This window comes from Lithobates pipiens, unplaced genomic scaffold, assembly GCF_037356315.1.
Source record: "Lithobates pipiens isolate NorthernLeopardFrog02 unplaced genomic scaffold, aLitPip1_a1.2 Scaffold_8, whole genome shotgun sequence".
Lineage (NCBI taxonomy): Eukaryota > Metazoa > Chordata > Amphibia > Anura > Ranidae > Lithobates > Lithobates pipiens.
In genome coordinates, this window is record NW_027507903.1 from 594,350,919 (window position 1) to 594,369,572 (window position 18,654).

An 18,654-nucleotide genomic window follows, 5' to 3' on the forward strand; every position below is an offset into this window, starting at 1 on the left:
ACCGTAGCACCCTATACCAAGTTACCAGTCCTTATAAGAACTTTTGTGGACCAAGCAGGTTGTGTATTAGTGTTTAGCAGACTGTACGTCAGTCCCTATACCGCTGAAGGACTGCTGCAGTATAGGGCAGCGGTCAGCAGTGGTGCACGTCAACCCTATCTATTGTGGACCGATAGCGGTCCTTACAGAACAGCAGACTGTACCGCACTCAAGCCTATGTACCGTAGCACCCTATACCAAGTTACCAGTCCTTATAAGAACTTTTGTGGAACAAGCAGGTTGTGTGTTAGTGATTAGCAGACTGTACGTCAGTCCCTATACCGCTGAAGGACTGCTGCAGTATAGGTGAGCGGTCAGCAGTGGTGCACGTCAACCCTATCTATTGTGGACCGATAGCGGTCCTTACAGAACAGCAGACTGTACCGCACTCAAGCCTATGTACCGTAGCACCCTATACCAAGTTACCAGTCCTTATAAGAACTTTTGTGGACCAAGCAGGTTGTGTATTAGTGTTTAGCAGACTGTACGTCAGTCCCTATACCGCTGAAGGACTGCTGCAGTATAGGGCAGCGGTCAGCAGTGGTGCACGTCAACCCTATCTATTGTGGACCGATAGCGGTCCTTACAGAACAGCAGACTGTACCGCACTCAAGCCTATGTACCGTAGCACCCTATACCAAGTTACCAGTCCTTATAAGAACTTTTGTGGAACAAGCAGGTTGTGTGTTAGTGATTAGCAGACTGTACGTCAGTCCCTATACCGCTGAAGGACTGCTGCAGTATAGGTGAGCGGTCAGCAGTGGTGCACGTCAACCCTATCTATTGTGGACCTATAGCGGTCCTTACAGAACAGCAGACTGTACCGCACTCAAGCCTATGTACCGTAGCACCCTATACCAAGTTACCAGTCCTTATAAGAACTTTTGTGGACCAAGCAGGTTGTGTATTAGTGTTTAGCAGACTGTACGTCAGTCCCTATACCGCTGAAGGACTGCTGCAGTATAGGGCAGCGGTCAGCAGTGGTGCACGTCAACCCTATCTATTGTGGACCGATAGCGGTCCTTACAGAACAGCAGACTGTACCGCACTCAAGCCTATGTACCGTAGCACCCTATACCAAGTTACCAGTCCTTATAAGAACTTTTGTGGAACAAGCAGGTTGTGTGTTAGTGATTAGCAGACTGTACGTCAGTCCCTATACCGCTGAAGGACTGCTGCAGTATAGGGCAGCGGTCAGCAGTGGTGCACGTCAACCCTATCTATTGTGGACCGATAGCGGTCCTTACAGAACAGCAGACTGTACCGCACTCAAGCCTATGTACCGTAGCACCCTATACCAAGTTACCAGTCCTTATAAGAACTTTTGTGGAACAAGCAGGTTGTGTGTTAGTGATTAGCAGACTGTACGTCAGTCCCTATACCGCTGAAGGACTGCTGCAGTATAGGTGAGCGGTCAGCAGTGGTGCACGTCAACCCTATCTATTGTGGACCGATAGCGGTCCTTACAGAACAGCAGACTGTACCGCACTCAAGCCTATGTACCGTAGCACCCTATACCAAGTTACCAGTCCTTATAAGAACTTTTGTGGAACAAGCAGGTTGTGTGTTAGTGATTAGCAGACTGTACGTCAGTCCCTATACCGCTGAAGGACTGCTGCAGTATAGGTGAGCGGTCAGCAGTGGTGCACGTCAACCCTATCTATTGTGGACCGATAGCGGTCCTTACAGAACAGCAGACTGTACCGCACTCAAGCCTATGTACCGTAGCACCCTATACCAAGTTACCAGTCCTTATAAGAACTTTTGTGGAACAAGCAGGTTGTGTGTTAGTGATTAGCAGACTGTACGTCAGTCCCTATACCGCTGAAGGACTGCTGCAGTATAGGGCAGCGGTCAGCAGTGGTGCACGTCAACCCTATCTATTGTGGACCGATAGCGGTCCTTACAGAACAGCAGACTGTACCGCACTCAAGCCTATGTACCGTAGCACCCTATACCAAGTTACCAGTCCTTATAAGAACTTTTGTGGAACAAGTGAGTTGTGAATGTTTAGCAGACTGCAGCAGAAGGGCAGCAGTCAAGTATAATATCCTTTCTATATTTGGAAGAAAGAATATTATACATGTACAAGCCTATTACTGTACCACTGATACCAGTCCTGAAAAGAACCTTTGTGGAACTAATAATAACAGCAAGTCTTTAAAATTACCCTCACTGCCTGACAACACTGCTTCCTTCCTGTCCCTATACAAATTGGCAAAAAAAGAGAACGATTAGTGGTTACTGGAACAGCTCTTTTGTGGACCTTGATAGTAACAGCTAATGATGATGATGATGATGATGATGATGAAAGACTAATCTGGCTGTCCCTGTAGCATACACCGTCCTTTCCCTTTCTCTAAACTAACAAAAGACACTCAGGCTGCTGCAAGAATCAGCAGCACAGCAAACCTATCAACACCTAACACCTATACCAGTCCTGAAAAGAACTTTTGTGTACCAAATAGCTAGTGGTTTATCTCTCCCTACTCCACACAGGAACCTGTCCCTATCGTAACAGAAGAAAGAATGTAAAATGGCCACCGGATCGGGTGTATTTATAGGTTAGGGGGAATGTCCAAGTGTCCATGTGCTGTCATGTCTCAATTGGCTGTCCTGTATCACATGATAAACGTGTCACCAAAGGTTAAAGTTCTTGTATACATTAAACACGTAAGTCCGCCGCGGCGAACGACGGAAAAAGGCGTTCGAACGTGCGGACCGCGAATGTCGGAAATTCGCCGCGAAACGACCGCCGGGCGAAACGTTCGTCCATCACTAGTGACCTAGACAATTGTTCATTATAAACCCCAGAAGTAGGGTGCAGGCCCACAGACTATTGGCATGGCATGGGTCTAAAGTCTCACAATCATGCCCTGGGTGTCCGTATGACTGCCAATTTTGTAATCACCTCACCATCCAAGACACTTTTCCAATTATTGTCAGTCCATATCCATATAAGAACACAGGTATATAAAGAGAGAGGACAAATAAAGCAGCATAAATAAAAAAAACATTTTTAAGAATAAAAATTGTTTTGGCACCATTAAAATCTCAAAATGCTATGATTGGAATAACATAAAAAATATGCTATAGCTACACTTTGTGCCTAAACAGTCAACTAAAAATGTACCCTTTGCCAGACATTACGCTTAAAAAATATCAGTGATCCTCCAATGCCTTGAGGCTCTAGCCTCATTACTGTCTGTCTATTTGCAGTATGAGATCATCTAGTTCCACCAGATTTGAAGTGATATTTCCTGATTTAACTACTGTGCTTCTCAATGTTCTTCCTGCTGGAGAGAAAGCCACACCCGAAGACTCGAAGTGCAAGGAACTCCCTGCTTTTGCTTCATTTGCTCTGTGTACCTGTGATTCATCCGTGTCTTGTATTGCTTTTTAATTATTACCCCAACATCATCACCAGATCACCAGTCATCAGGGGGGCAGCTCTGACATGAGGGAGTAAAGCCCTTCCCCCTCTGCCAAGATGGCCACCTCCATGCAGAACAAGGCATGGGAAATCAGTAAAGAGAAAAGATCAGCTACAGGTTGCCTACAGCCATACTGGTGACCTGCAACTGGTGACTAGCTACTAGGTACACAAAGGTCCTTTTAAGGACTGGTATAGGTATACAGTATATAGGGTTGTAATACACATATAATATACTTTCTTTCAAATATAGAAAGCATATTAGCACTTATAGATAGCATACTGCACTGCTGTGCTGCTGACCGATTCTGCAGCTGTCGTTTCTCAGTGTAGCGAGGGACAGTTTGGTGTTTGGAGCAGGGACAGTCTGCAATTCACTAGCTACTAGCTAGCTACTACTAGGTCCACAAACGGCCTTTTAAGGACTGGGATAGGTGTACTATTTGGTGTGCAGTATATAGAGGTGTAATACATGTATAAAATACTTTCAAATATAGAAAGCATAGCATAGTGCATTTCCACTGTGCAGCATTGTGACTGCTGAACGGTTCTGCAGCGATACTACAAAGAGTGACAAATGCAAATAGAAAAAACTATTATAACTGGTGTGATAGACCAGTGGCCCCCCAAAATGACAGATTAAAGCGGGGTGTTATATATCTTCTTCCACACATACTACACTTCTCTAGAGACTTTTGTCACAGGATCATTTAAAAAATGACAGGCAGAGGAAGAGGCAGGCCCTTCCGCAGGGGTGGTAGGGGTAGGGCAGGAGCAACAGGCTTGAGCCAAAGTGGGAAATTGCAGAAGGTGCGTTTGATTACATCAAAGGACGCACCAGACTTGGTTGAGTGGCTCACTCAGCCTTACTCTTCTGCACCCTCCTCATCCTCTCGATCTGCACCCTCTTCTTCACTCTCTGCTGTGTACATCCCCAAAGACACTACCACCAACACCACCACCATATACCCTCAGCTTGAGTCACAAGAATTATTTTCCGATCCATCAAGACATTGCCGATGCGCAGCCACTCTTGCCATTGGATCAGGAATAGGAGGTAGAAACAACCGCCACTCAGCAGTCTGACGACAGTATCCGGATCAGCCCAAGGAGGTGGTTGGTCCCTGGTGTTGCTGCCTACTCCGAGATCTCTAATTATAGGGGTGGGGAAGGTGACATCATTGATGACGTGTCTAGTGATGTCACGTGGGTGCCCACAAGAGAGGAAGAGGAGGGGAGTTTAGAGGGAGATATGGACCAGCAGATAGGGAGGAGAAGCAGGCAGAACTTACATTGCACAGGAGGGACAAACCAGACTGCTAATGTATCAGAAGTGAGGCATCAACCATGTACGGTCACATCTGGTGCTCCCAGGATGCCGGAACATGGCTCCGCAGTGTGGGCTTTTTTTTAACGTGTCCGCTGCTGACAATAGTGTTGCCATCTGCAGCCTTTGCAGTCAACGCATAAGTCGCAGTATGCCCAACACTCACCTAGGGACGACCGCCTTAAGAAGGCACATGAGCTGCCATCACCGAGCCCAGTGGGAGCAACGGAACCCACAAAGCCACACTCCAGGCTCTCACCATCCAGCCTTGTCTTCTACTTCTCCTTCTCCTCTCTCCTCACAATTGTCCTGCACTCCACCTTCCATCATGCCATCCTCACATTTTTCTGTAAAAAGGCAGACTTCTGTGGGCCAAATGTTTGAGCGTAAAAAAGTTATAACACCAGACAACCCTCTTGCCCAACGGTTGACCGCTGTCTTGTCAGAACTGTTAGCCCGCCAACTACTGCCATATGAACTGGTGGACTCGGAGGCCTTTTGACACCACAATGGAAGGTCCCAGGAAGGAAGGAAGTGTTTCTCACAAAAGGGCATCCCAGAGCTATATGGCCATGTTCAGCGGCAAGTGAATGTATCTCTGGCACACAGTATCGGTGCCAAGATACATCTGACCACAGACACGTGGTCTAACAAACATGGGCAGGGAAGGTATATACCTATACCTGCCCACTGGGTGAACCTTCTGACGGCCGTCAAACATATAACCCGTGGCACCCCTGTAGATTTGATTTTACAGCCACGGATTGCATGCAGGCCTGCCTCTTCCTCTCCTCCCCCTACTCAATCCTCACTCTCCTCCTCAGCTGACTCCTCCTTTTCTGCTGCTAGCGTCTCTTCCGCTGCACTGCCCAAGATCCCCACAACCTATTTGACATGCCAGGTGAGACGTTGCCATGCTTTGCTGCGTCTGTTGTGCCTGGAAGCCAAGAGCCACACTGGCCATGCACTCCTTTCAGCTTTGCGTTCACAGGCAGATCAGTGGCTAACACCGCTCAATTTGACAGTTGGTAAAGTGGTATGTGACAACGGTGACAATCTGTTTAGCGCATTGAAACAGGGCAATATTACACACGTGCCATGCATGGCACACGTCTTAAACTTGGTTGTGCAGCGATTAGTTGTCAAATACCCTGGGGTCCAGGACATCTTGCGGCAGGCAAGGAAAATCTCAGCCCATTTCAGAAGATCTTACACGGCCATGGCTCACCTTGCTCGCGTTCAGCGGCGACACAATCTACCGGTCAGACGTTTTATTTGCGATTGCCCGACGCAATGGAACTCAACCTTCTATGTGCTTGATAGGCTTCTCCAGCAGAAACATGCAGTTAGCGACTACCTATACGAACTCTGCGGCAGAACAGGTTCTGGGGAGCTTGGTTTTTTTTTACCACACCAGTGGCTGCTCATGCGCGACGCATGCAGACTTCTGCTGCCATTTGATGAGATCACCAAACTGGTCAGTCGCAGCCATGACACCATCAGTGTCGTGTTATTGATAAAGCCGTGGAGGAGCAGGAGCAGGAAGATAAGGAAGTCACAATGCTGGATGAATGCCCAGGGGGGCTACTCTATCTGAGACAAGTCAACAACAGGAGTCTGAAGAGGTGTCAGAGGAGGATGGTGCCGGGGCGGATGAGGAGGAGCAAGAATAGAATGCTTTAAACCTTTCTGGGAACCCTGTTGTTGTCTGTGGATGGGGAGAGGAGAACGAGGAGGACGACATTATCCTGGATGATGAGCAGGAACCAGGCCACCATACCGCTTCCAGTTTAGTGCAAATGGGGGCCTTCATGCTCCAGTGTTTTAACAGGGACCCCCGTATAAAAAGCATAAAGGTCAAGGACCAGTACTGGGTGGCAACGTACTTAGACCCCCAGTACAAACACAAAATGGCGGAAATGTTACCACCATCACAGAGGGTTGTCAGAATGGAGCACTTACAGGCCTTGCTTAGAGAAATGCTGCATTCTGCTTTTGCGTGCGCTGGCAGAGGAATTCCCACTCCCAGAGAGTTGTGGATACCAATCCAACAGCGCCTGCAAGAAGATGTGTTGGTGACTTCTAATATGAGATCATTCTTTCAGCTGACCCATCGACAGGTATCATCCGGATCCAGCATCAGGGAATGCCTAGACCGTCAGGTGTCCGACTACATCGGGTTAACAGCCGATGTGGACGCTGAGAAGTGATGAACCCCTGGACTACTGGGTGGGCAGGCTTGACCTCTGGCCAGAGCTTGCCCAATTTGCAATGGAACTGTTGGCTTGCCCCTCGTCCAGTGTCCTGTCCGAAAGGACGTTCAGCGCAGCAGGGGGGATCATGACCGATAAGCGCACTCGCATAGCTCACGACAGTTTTGACTACCTCACATTTAAAAAAATTAATGAGGCATGGATCTCAGAGGAATTCAACACATGTGACCAGTAGATCATGTATATGCATAGCTCTATAAATAATGTATATAATCTAACACACGGACCTTTTTTCTACCTTTGGCTCACTTCCTTGTACAAAAAAAGCACACCGTACTATATGCCCTTGCCCTCCTGTTTGAAGAGGTTGAGTGGTGTCATATTTTTGGGTCCCACAGCGAGTTGCTTGTATCAGTGCTGGTGTCAGTGCTCTCTATCTTGGTGCTGGTGTGGTGTCAGTGCTCTCTATCACGGTGCTGGTGTGGTGTCAGTGCTCTCTATCTCGGTGTTTGTGTGGTCACAGTGTTCTCTATCACTTTGCTGCTGTCAGTGCTCTCTCTCTATCTCGGTGCTGGTGTCAGTGCTCTCTCTCTATCTTGGTGCTGGTGTGTTGTCAGGGATCTCTATCTCGGTGCTGGTGTGGTGTCAGTGCTCTCTATCATGGTGCTGGTGTCAGTGCTCTCTATCACGGTGCTGGTGTCAGTGCTCTCTATCTCGGTGCTGGTGTCAGTGCTCTCTATCTCGGTGCTGGTGTCAGTGCTCTCTATCGCAGTGCTGGTGTCAGTGCTCTCTATCTCGGTGCTAGTGTCAGTGCTCTCTATCTCAGTGCTGGTATCAGTGCTCTCTATCACAGTGCTGGTGTCAGTGCCCAGTCTCTATCACAGTTCTGGTTTCAGACAGTGAGGGAGATAGCAGCAGAGAAGCCAATCAGCAGGCAGTGCCAGCACCATGGCTGAGGATCAGCACTGGACTGGCACCTCCTTACCACCACAGTGGAGCCCTGCATAGGTGGGGGTAAGGGCTGGGCAGAGGGAGGGGCTCAAGCACAGGTTGGCACACTGGGACACTGGCACAGGACTGTGCTGCCCTGACTGTGGCACTGATCATTTCCTGCACCCCCTTTATAGCCTGGCCTCACCTTGCCTCTCCTCCATGACCTTCATGCGCTCCTGAATGGTCAAAATGTCACAGATAAAAAATAATGCTTGTCATTGTTGATCCCAGATTCACTTAATACTTTTGTTATGTCAGTGTCCATGTTGTGGGACTATGTGTGCACAGCTAGTAAGTATTTTGTGGCTGAAAATATGACCTGGAGATTTATAAGGTTCGACTGCCATTAAAGTCAATGGGGTCCGCTGCAAACCTTGCGGTTTGCAAACTTTTGGCCACGTTTGCGGTTTGCGTTTGCAAAACGTCCCATCGGAAGTTTGTCCATCACAACCGTCAAACACAATCTACCCATCAACCAGGTTGGTGGTAGGTAAACTGCGATCCTTCCTTGCTGACCCCCAGAACCTGGACAGAAGGGGCAGCAGGGGTGGGATTTAGTGAAACCAATTTGTATTTTTCTCCTGCAGCAACTGAAAGTAGGCTTCTCTTCATCTCCATCTCAACCAATCTCAACCAACATTTAACTGTCATAGGAGGAAAATGCAGGGGAACGGTACCTATATATGCCACCCCCACCCCCAGGCCAGAGGTTCTGAATGAACACAGTTAATGATCGGTACTGACCATCACCTCATTTTGCAGCATGATAATGCATGGCTCCATGTTGCTAGGGTCTGTATACAATTCCTGGAAGCTGAAAACATCCCAGTTCTTACATAGAAAGTATACTCAGTGGACATGTCACCCATTGAGCATGTTTGGGATGCTCTGGATTGGCGCATATGACAGCGTGTTCCAGCAACTTTGCATAGCCACTGAAGAGGAACTGACCGACATTTCACAGGCCACAATCAACAACCTAATCAACTCTATGCAAAGCAGATGTGCTGCACTGCGTGAGGCAAATGGTGGTCACACCAGATACTGACTAGTTTTCGGACCCCTCTTGACCCCCCCCCCCCCCCCCATACAGTAAAACTGCACCTTTTAGAGTGGCCTTTTATTGTGGCCAGCCTAAGGCACACCTGTGCAATAATCATGCTGTCTGATCAGCCTCTTGATATGCCACACCTGTGAGGTGGATGGATTATCACGGCAAAGGAGAAGTGCTCACTATCACATTTAGACAGATTTGTGAACAATATTTGAGAGAAATAGCCCTTTAGTGTACATAGAAATAGTTGTAGATCTTTGCATTCAGATCATGATAAATAGGGGCAAACACAAAAGTGTTGTATTTTAAAACTGTGCTCAGTGTGTGTGTATACAGTGCCTTGCTAAAGTATTCGGCCCCCTTGAACTTTTCAACCTTTTGCCACATTTCAGGCTTCAAACATAAAGATATAAAATTTAAATATTTTGTGAAGAAGCATCAACAAGCGGGACACAATTGTGAAGTGGAATGAAATCTATTGGATATTTTAAACTTTTTTAGCAAATAAAAAACTGAAAAGTGGTGCGTGCAAAATTATTCGACCCCTTTACTTTCAGTGCAGCAAACTCACTCCAGAAGTTCAGCGAGGTTCTCTGAATGATCCAGTGTTGTCCTAAATGACTGATGGTGATAAATAGAATCCACCTGTGTGTAATCAAGTCTCTGTATAAATGCCCCTGCTCTGTGATAGTCTCAGGGTTCTGTTGAAAGCGCAGAGAGTATCATGAAGACCAAGGAACACACCAGGCAGGTCCGTAATACTGTTGTGGAGAAGTTTAAAGCTGGATTTGGATACAAAAAAATTTCCCAAGCTTTAAACATCCCAAGGAGCACTGTGCAAGCGATCATTTTGAAATGGAAGGAGTATCAGACCACTGCAAATCTACCAAGACCTGGCCGTCCCTCTAAACTTTCAGCTCAGACAAGGAGAAGACTGATCAGAGATGCAGCCAAGAGGCCCATGATCACTCTGGATGAACTGCAGAGAACTACAGCTGAGGTGGGAGAGTCTGTCCATAGGACAACAATCAGTCGTACACTTCACAAATCTGGCCTTTATGGAAGAGTGGCAAGAAGAAAGCCATTTCTCAAAGATATCCATAAAAAGTCTTGTCTAAAGTTTGCCATAAGCCACCTGGGAGACACACCAAACATGTGGAAGAAGGTGCTCTGGTCAGATGAAACCAAAATCGAACTTTTTGCCCACAATGCAAAACGATATGTTTGGCGTAAAAGCAACACAGCTCATCACCCTCAACACACCATCCCCACTGTCAAACATGGTGGTCGCAGCATCATGGTTTGGGCCTGCTTTTCTTCAGCAGGGACAGGGAAGATGGTTAAAATTGAGAGGAAGATGGATGCAGCCAAATATAGGACCATTCTGGATGAAAACCTGTTGGAGTCTGCAAAAGACCTGAAACTGGGACGGAGATTTATCTTCCAACAAGTCAATGATCCCAAACATACAGCAAAATCTACAAAGGAATGGTTCACAAATAAACGTATCCAGGTGTTAGATTGGCCAAGTCAAAGTCCAGACCTGAATCCAATCGAGAATCTGTAGAAAGAGCTGAAAACTGCTGTTCACAAACGCTCTCCATCCAACCTCACTGAGCTTGAGCTGTTTTGCAAGGAAGAATGGGCAAGAATTTCAGTCTCTCGATGTGCAAAGCTGATAGAGACATACCCCAAGCAACTTGCAGCTGTAATTGCAGCAAAAGTTGGCTCTACAAAGTATTAACGCAAGGGGGCCGAATAATTTTGCATGCCCCACTTTTCATTTATTTTATTTGTTAAAAAAGTTTCAAAAATCCAATAGATTTCGTTCCACTTCACAATTTAGTCCCACTTGTTGGTGATTCTTCACAAAAAATACAAATTTTATATCTTTATGTTTGAAGCCTGAAATGTGGCAAAAGGTTGAAAAGTTCAAGGGGGCCGAATACTTTCGCAAGGCACTGTATATACACAGTATCTCATAAATGTGACACTGCTTAAATTTTTGTAAATATTTTATTAAATTATTTCATGTGACAACACTGAAGAAATTACACTTTGCTAAAATGTGAAGTAGTGAGTGTACAACTTGTATAACAGTGTAAATTTGCTGTCCCCTCAAAATAACTTAACACACACAGCCATTAATGTCTAAACCGCTGGCAACAAAAGTGAGTACACCCCTAAGTGAAAATGTCTAAATTAGGCCCAAAGTGTCAATATTTTATGTGGCCAACATTATTTTCCAACACTGCCTTAACCTTCTTGGGGATAGAGTTCACCAGAGCTTCACAGGTTGCCACTGGAGTCCTTTTCCACTCCTCCATGACAACATCACGGAGCAGGTGGATGTTAGAGATCTTGCGCACCTCCACCTTCCATTTGAGAATGCCCCATAGATGCTCAATAGGGTTTAGGTTTAGAGACAACCAGTCCATCACCTTTACCGTCAGGTTCTTTAGCAAGGCAGTGGTTGTCTTGGAGGTGTGTTTGGGGTTATTGTCATGTTGAAATACTGCTCTGCGGCCCAGTCTCCTAAGGGAGGGGATCATGCTCTGCTTTAGTATGTCTCAGTCCATGTTGGCATTCATGGTTTCCTCAATGAACTGTAGCTCCCCAGTGCCGGCAACACTCATGCAGCCACAGACCATGACACTCCAACCACCATGCTTGACTGTAGTCAAGACACCCTTGTCTTTGTACTCCTCACCTGGTTGCCGCCACACACGCTTGACACCATCTGAACCAAATAGGTTTATCTTGGTTTCATCAGACCATAAGTAGGTAGGTCCAGATAGGACTAGGCACCCCCCTAAACAAGGTTTAACCACTTGATCACCCCTTGTCATCAGTGATCACCGTATTAGTGTTACGGGTGATCATGGTTAGTTAGTTAATTTTCTATAGCATCGGGGGAAACCCGCTGTATATTAGCTAAATAAAGGTTTAACCCCCTGATCACTAGGCGGGTGATCTCAGTTAGGTTTTCAATATGTAGCGGGTTGTAGGCATAGTAGGTGCAAAGATGGTGAAAGTCAGACACTTCTTGTTTGTAAAAGAGGTTTTATTTCTTTTGACAGTCCTTTATATATCTTTGGGGGATATTTATTATATCAAAATGTAAAAAATAATGCGTTTTCTTCAAAATTGACGATCTTTTTTTGTTTATAGCGCAAAAAATAAAAACCGCAGAGGTGATCAAATACCACCAAAAGAAAGCTCTATTTATGGGAAAAAAAGGACGTAAATTTTGTTTGGGAGCCATGTCGCACCACCGAGCAATTGTCAGTTAAAACGACGCAGTGCCGAATCGCAAAAAAGTGCTCTGGTCAGGAAGGGGGTAAATTCTTCCGGGGCTGAAGTGGTTACAAGTGATAACCTGCACCTCTTTTGGAGACTCTTATCCTCACACATCTTGATGGAAAATATCTAAGTGAGCGGGTCCAAATTCTTCTATAGAGAATAGTGAAGGACCTAAAGTACCACATATGCACCACTGTCACAGTCAAATATCCTAGTTTGTGCACTGGGACTAATTGTTCCAAGACATGCAGATATCTTCTCTCTTCAGGCCTAACAAACAACATCAGTTTTTTTTTAGATATACAATGCATAATTATCCTCTTCTACCTCCTCCATTGCAGGTGATGTCGATGTATCATGCTCTGGAAACAGAAAAACAAAGAGAATGCAATAACTTTAACCTGTCTGTTATCGTGAAGGAGGAACTGTGGGGTGAGTATCTGAAAGTGCCCTCAGACTTTAAACTGTCTCTGTTGAGTCTTTTGATCTTAGGAGGGACAGGTAATGACCATGATTCTCCAGCAAATCTATTTGTTTGCTCTTGTTTTGATGTTGTGACCTTACATTAGTTTTGATCATAAGTGGTTTAGAGAATAAAGTTTTACTAAACCCAGGACCCTGCATTCAATATATCTGGTCTGACACAGTACACAGAACATGGAAACACAATTATTTGAGTAAATATAAACTTCTATCAGTGTCTGGTTAAAGCTTGTAGGAGGAGTTTTATTCTCCTCGGACTGTCTTATGAGGCTGCATGATCCCTGACGCTCTGTCTGGAGAGTGCTGATTGGCCCTGTACTGATCACATGCACCCTCCCAAGAAAAAAAAAAAACTTTCTAGCAATGCACACCGAACTAAGCATTGCAGAGTGCCTTCCAGGCTCTGTAGTGTAATAAGTTTGAATGGAACTGTAAAAGAAGGGGAGGATCAGAGAAGACAGGATCAAACAGCCTATTTACACATTGTAGAAGAATAACCCCTTACATTCCACAGTGAGTATAACAAGCATGCATTACTGCATATACAGACCGATTTTACTCTTGTGGGTTTAGTAAAACTTTAAACTAAGACTAGGTTGAGGTATGTTGAATTTAAAGCTAATCTTTAGGCATATGTATAAGACACAAATAAATGCTGTTCTGTAATCATTAGTACATGATTAAAATTGTTCTAAAGCCTCAAGTTTTTTTTTCTACCTTACTGCATTCTATGCATTAGGGTAAAAAAAAACCTTCTGCCTTCTCCCTCAGCCTCCCCTCCACCTTATACTTACCTGAGCCTGATCTGATCCAGCAACCTGCATGAGAGCAGCGGCTCTCACCTCTGTCTCTCTCCTCATTGTGCAGATTGATAGCAGTGGCAACCATTGGCTCCCGCTGCTGTCAATCAAATGCTGTGACGAGGGAGGGGGGTGTCTTGGTGGCTTGAGAGCGAACTCCCATGGGTGCCTCCATGGTAAGTGACTTTCCATGGGGCACTTGCTGAACAACATTGGCCTGCAGCGGCAGTGGGGGACCCCAGAAAAGGAGTGGCTGCTCTATGCAGAACTATTGCATGGAGCAGGTAAGTATAACATGTTTGTTATTTTCATTTTTTTTCAAAAAAAGGTTTAATCACTTCTTGACCAGCCGCCGTAGTTTTACTGGCACAAGTGGGCGAATCGACGTTATGTTACGGCAGCCGCGACGATCGGATTCATTTTAGAACTGATGAGTCTCCAGGCCCAGGCCAATGATTTCTGGTCTGGACCTGTTGATCGGTCCTGATAAATGAAATCCTCCCCTGCCTGTGTAAGTGTAAACACAGGCAGGGGAAGTTATGTCATCTCTCCTTGTGAATTCCAGATCATTCCAGAGCGAGGAGAGAGGACATCTAACCGTGAGTTGCACCAACACTACACTAACACCAGTACACATAGGCACATATTTCACCCCCCCGATCACCCCCCCAGTTAACCCCTTCACTTTCAGTCACTGTGTCACCCAGTGCAGTGTTCATACAGTGTTTATATTGTTTTGATCGCTGTACTTGTGTCATTTGTGACCAAAATCAGTGTTATGCCGCGTACACACGAGCGGACTTTTCAACATCCAAAGTCCGACGGACTGAGTCCGTCAGACTATTCGATCGTGTGTGGGCTGCAACGGACTTTAGCTTCGCAAAAGTCTGCCGGACTTTAGAAATGAAGCATGCTTCAAATTTTCCCGACGGAACTCCGCCGGACCCGGTCCCCTTCGAAAAATCCGCTCATGTGTATGCTACTCCGACGGACTAAAACCGACGCTAGGGCAGCTATTGGCTACTGGCTATGAACTTCCTTATTCGAGTCGGGTCTTACGTCATCACGTTCGAATCCGTCGGAGTTTAGTGTGATCGTGTGTGGCCAAGTCCGTTCGGCCGAAAAGTCTGTCAGAACTCCGTCGGAACTCCGGCAGAACTCCGGCGGAACTCCTTTGGAAGTCTGTCGGACATAAGTCCTCTCGTGTGTACGGGGCTTTAGGGTACCTAGTGGTAGGTCCAGATAGGACTAGGCACCCCCTTAAACAAGGTTTAACCACTTGATCACCCCCTGTCATCAGTGATCACCGTATTAGTGTTACGGGTGATCATGGTTAGTTAGTTAATTTTCTATAGCATCGGGGGAAACCCGCTGTATATTAGCTAAATAAAGGTTTAACCCCCTGATCACTAGGCGGGTGATCTCAGTTAGGTTTTAGCATCAGTCAGGGTCAGCGTCGCCCCAGGCAGCGTCAGTTTAGTGCCAGTAGTGCTAACACCCACGCATGCACCATACACCTCCCTTAGTGGTATAGTTTCTGAATGGATCAATATCTGATCTGAGCAGATCTATACTAGCGTCCCCAATAGTTTAGGGTTCCCAAAAATGCAGTGTTATTGGGATCATCCCAGATACCTGCTAGCACCTGCATTTAGCCTCTCTGCCTAGCCCAACCCACCCAAGTGCAGTACCAATCGAACACTGTCACTTACAAAACACTAAACCCACAACTACAGTGTTTGCAGAGTCAGGCCTGATCCCTGCGAATGCTAAGTTTTTTTTGGTAGCATTGGAAGCAGTCTCTGACAGTCAGGTGCCTTTTTTTCCTCACTAGTCTCACTAGTGTACCAGTAAACTTAGATGCCAAAATGTCAAATCGAAGGTACACTAGTGAAGAGGCCTACATGTTTCTGAGCATGACAGATAGTGAAGAGGAAGTCACCCATCTGTCAGATTCAGGCTCAGAATACGTACCCATAGACAGCAGCAGCACCCTGACATAGCTCCGACGACAGAGTAGTGGTCCCTGCCAAAGTCAGGCGTACCCAACCCCATTTTTCTGCTGTTAAGGTGCAAGAACTGCAGGGCTCTCGTGTAGAGCAGAGAGCCAATACTAGTTCCGCTCATCATTCTGGTGAACTGGCAAGCACCAGCAGCCTAGAACATCCAGGTTGTGCATCCAGCGCTGCAGTAACACTTGGTGACGTGGCAAGTCCCATAAGTGCAGTTCAAGCTGGTGAGGTGGCTAGCACAACTAGTGTCCCGCTGCCACCAAGAAGACAAAGACAGTACTGTCGAGACCATAGTGCCCTTCCTGCTGCATTTGCCAATCCAAATTGGGAGCCCACCACTTCTGCAGCATCCGTACTTCCCCCATTCACTGGCCAACCTGGAATTTAGACGGAAACAATTGATTTTACGTCAGTTGATATTTATTTGCTGTTTTTCATGGAAGCTCTCTATAGATCTATTGTGGACCAAAGCAATTTATATGCTGGTCAATTCATCACCGCTAATCCCCAGTTGACCCTTGCCAGAGATAGGAAACCAGTTACGGTTTCCAAGTTTAAGACCTTTCTGGGCGTATCCCTCCTCATGGGGATTGCTAAAAAGAATGAGTTGCAGTCATATTGGTCCACTGACCTAATTCACCATATGCCCATGCCACCATCTGCCTGTCTCCATGACCAGGACACGATACGAGCAGATCTTGCGGTTCATGCACTTCAATGATAATGAACTTTGTTGCCCTCGGGGTGGCCCTGAATACGATCGGCTCTACAAAATTCTGCCCCTCATGAACCACTTTAACCAGCAGTTTGTAGCCTTGTTTACTCCTGATCAAGTTGTCTGCGTTGATGAGTCCCTGATTAAATTTTATGTCTACTTGTCATTCAAACAATATCTTCCCAGCAAGAATACCAGATATTAGATACAGATGTATAAGCTCTGTGACAGGGCCACAGGCTATGGATAGAGTTTTCTGGTTTATGAGGGAAGAAATAGTTATGTAAAGCCATAAGGACTGCACAGACTACATAGGCAGCACTGGTAAGACTGTGTGGGACTTGGTGTCACCCTTATTCGAAAAGGGGTATCTCTTATATGTGGACAATTATTACAAGAGCATGCCACTTTTTAGTCACTTGTTTGATCATGGAATTGGCACATGTGGCACGTGCGATCTAATTGTTGGGGCTTACCCCACCGACTTGTAGATTCCCATCTTAGGCTGGGGGAAAGAGCCTGCTTGAAGTGTAATAATTTGCTAGCTGTGAAGTGGAGGGAAAATAAAAATGTTTTTATTCTGCCCTCCCTTCATGCAGACAAGACGGTCCAAATTCCTATGGTGACTGGTGTTGTGAAGAAACCCCTCTGTGTCCACGAATATAACTTTAATATGAGAGGGGTGGACCTCAATGACCAGATGTTGGCACCGTACCTAATTTTCTGTAAGGCCAGATGCTGGTATAAAAAAGTGTCTATATACTTATTTCAATTGGCTCTGCTGAACGCTTATCTGCTATACAAAGCTTCAGGACAAACTTCCTTAAATTCCAGGAAGAGATCATAACAGCTCTTCTGTTTCCAGACAGTGCTATGCCCCACCTCCCCAATGCAAATGCAGTGAGCCAGCTGCATGAGAGGCATTTTTTGCATGTCCTCCCCTGTCTGTAGAAACCACTAGACATGTGCATTCGTTTTCGTCCGAATTTCAGGTATTTTCGTTTTCGTTTTGACAAACGATAACGAAAGTGCAGAATCCGAAAAACGAAAGATACGACATAAATAAATGCTTTATTTTCATTTTCGTTGTTACAACAGTTCGATATAGAATAGGAGATTCGATGTGACTCTGACAATAACAATCTGTGTCTATTGAACCTGTGGTCGAATGTGCCTAACCTTACCTCTATTAGTCCGAGATTATATAGAGAAAATATTCGACAGAGAGAAAATATTCGACATAGAGAGAAAAGATTTGACAGAGAGAAAAGATTCTAAAGTGCTAATTTTAAAGGCTAATATGCAAGTTACTGTCCTAAAAAGTGTTTGGGGACCTGGGTCCTGCTCCAGGGGACATATATCAATGCAAAAATAAGTTTTAAAAACTGTCATTTTTTCGGGAGCAGTGATTTTAATAATGATTAAAGTGAAACAATAAAAGTGTAATATTCCTTTAAATTTCGTACCTGGGTGGTGTCTATAGTATGCCTGTGAAGGGGCGCATGTTTCCCGTGCTTAGAACTGTCCCTGCACAAAGTGTCATTTCTGCAGGAAAAAAAGTCATTTAAAATCACTCGTGGCTATAATGAATTGTCAGCTCCCGTAATACAGAGAACACTCATTGAAAGTCATTTATAAAAAAAAAAAAGCGTGGGGTTCCCCCAAATTCAATTACCAGGCCCTTCAGGTCTGGTATGGATATTAAGGGGAACCCCGCGTCAAATTAAAAAAAAACTGACGTGGGGGTCCCCCTAAAAATCCATTCCAGACCCCTTATCTGAGCACGCAACCTGGCAGGCCGCAGGAAAAGAGGGGGGGACGAGAGAGCGCCCCACCCCTTCTGGACCGTACCCCCAAAGCACCATGTCCCCATGTTGATGGGGACAAGGGCCTCATCCCCACAACCCTGGCCGGTGGTTGTGGGGGTCTGCGGGCAGGGTGCTTATCAGAATCTGGAAGCCCCTTTTAACAAGGGGACCCCCAGATCCCGCCCCCCCTGTTTGAAATGGTAAGGGGGTACAAAAGTACCCCTACCATTTCACAAAGAAAGTGTAAAAAATAGTTAAATAAGACAAACACACTTTTGAAAAAGTCCTTTATTAAAAATAAAAAAAATATAAAAAGATTCCAGCGGTGGTAATCCACTCTTGCTATCCAGCGACAGTGGATCATCTCTCCGGGGTACAGCGATGGCTGATCTGATCCAACACAGCAAATCCATCCACGCAGGTTTCCGTTACATCAGAGGGGGGCGGGGTCATCCACGTGTCATTGGGGACAGG

General features: G+C 45.9%; 1 protein-coding gene across 1 annotated transcript in view; it reads left to right on the forward strand.

Annotated features, from left to right (window-relative positions):
- The window catches only part of LOC143961246 (complement C3-like), a 659,302-nt gene that overhangs the window by 557,072 nt on the left and 83,576 nt on the right, over nucleotides 1-18,654 (forward strand). The window contains exon 32 of the mRNA XM_077470481.1: nucleotides 12,704-12,794. Coding sequence (XP_077326607.1) covers nucleotides 12,704-12,794 — 91 coding nt within the window. The remainder of the gene's footprint in view (nucleotides 1-12,703; nucleotides 12,795-18,654) is intronic.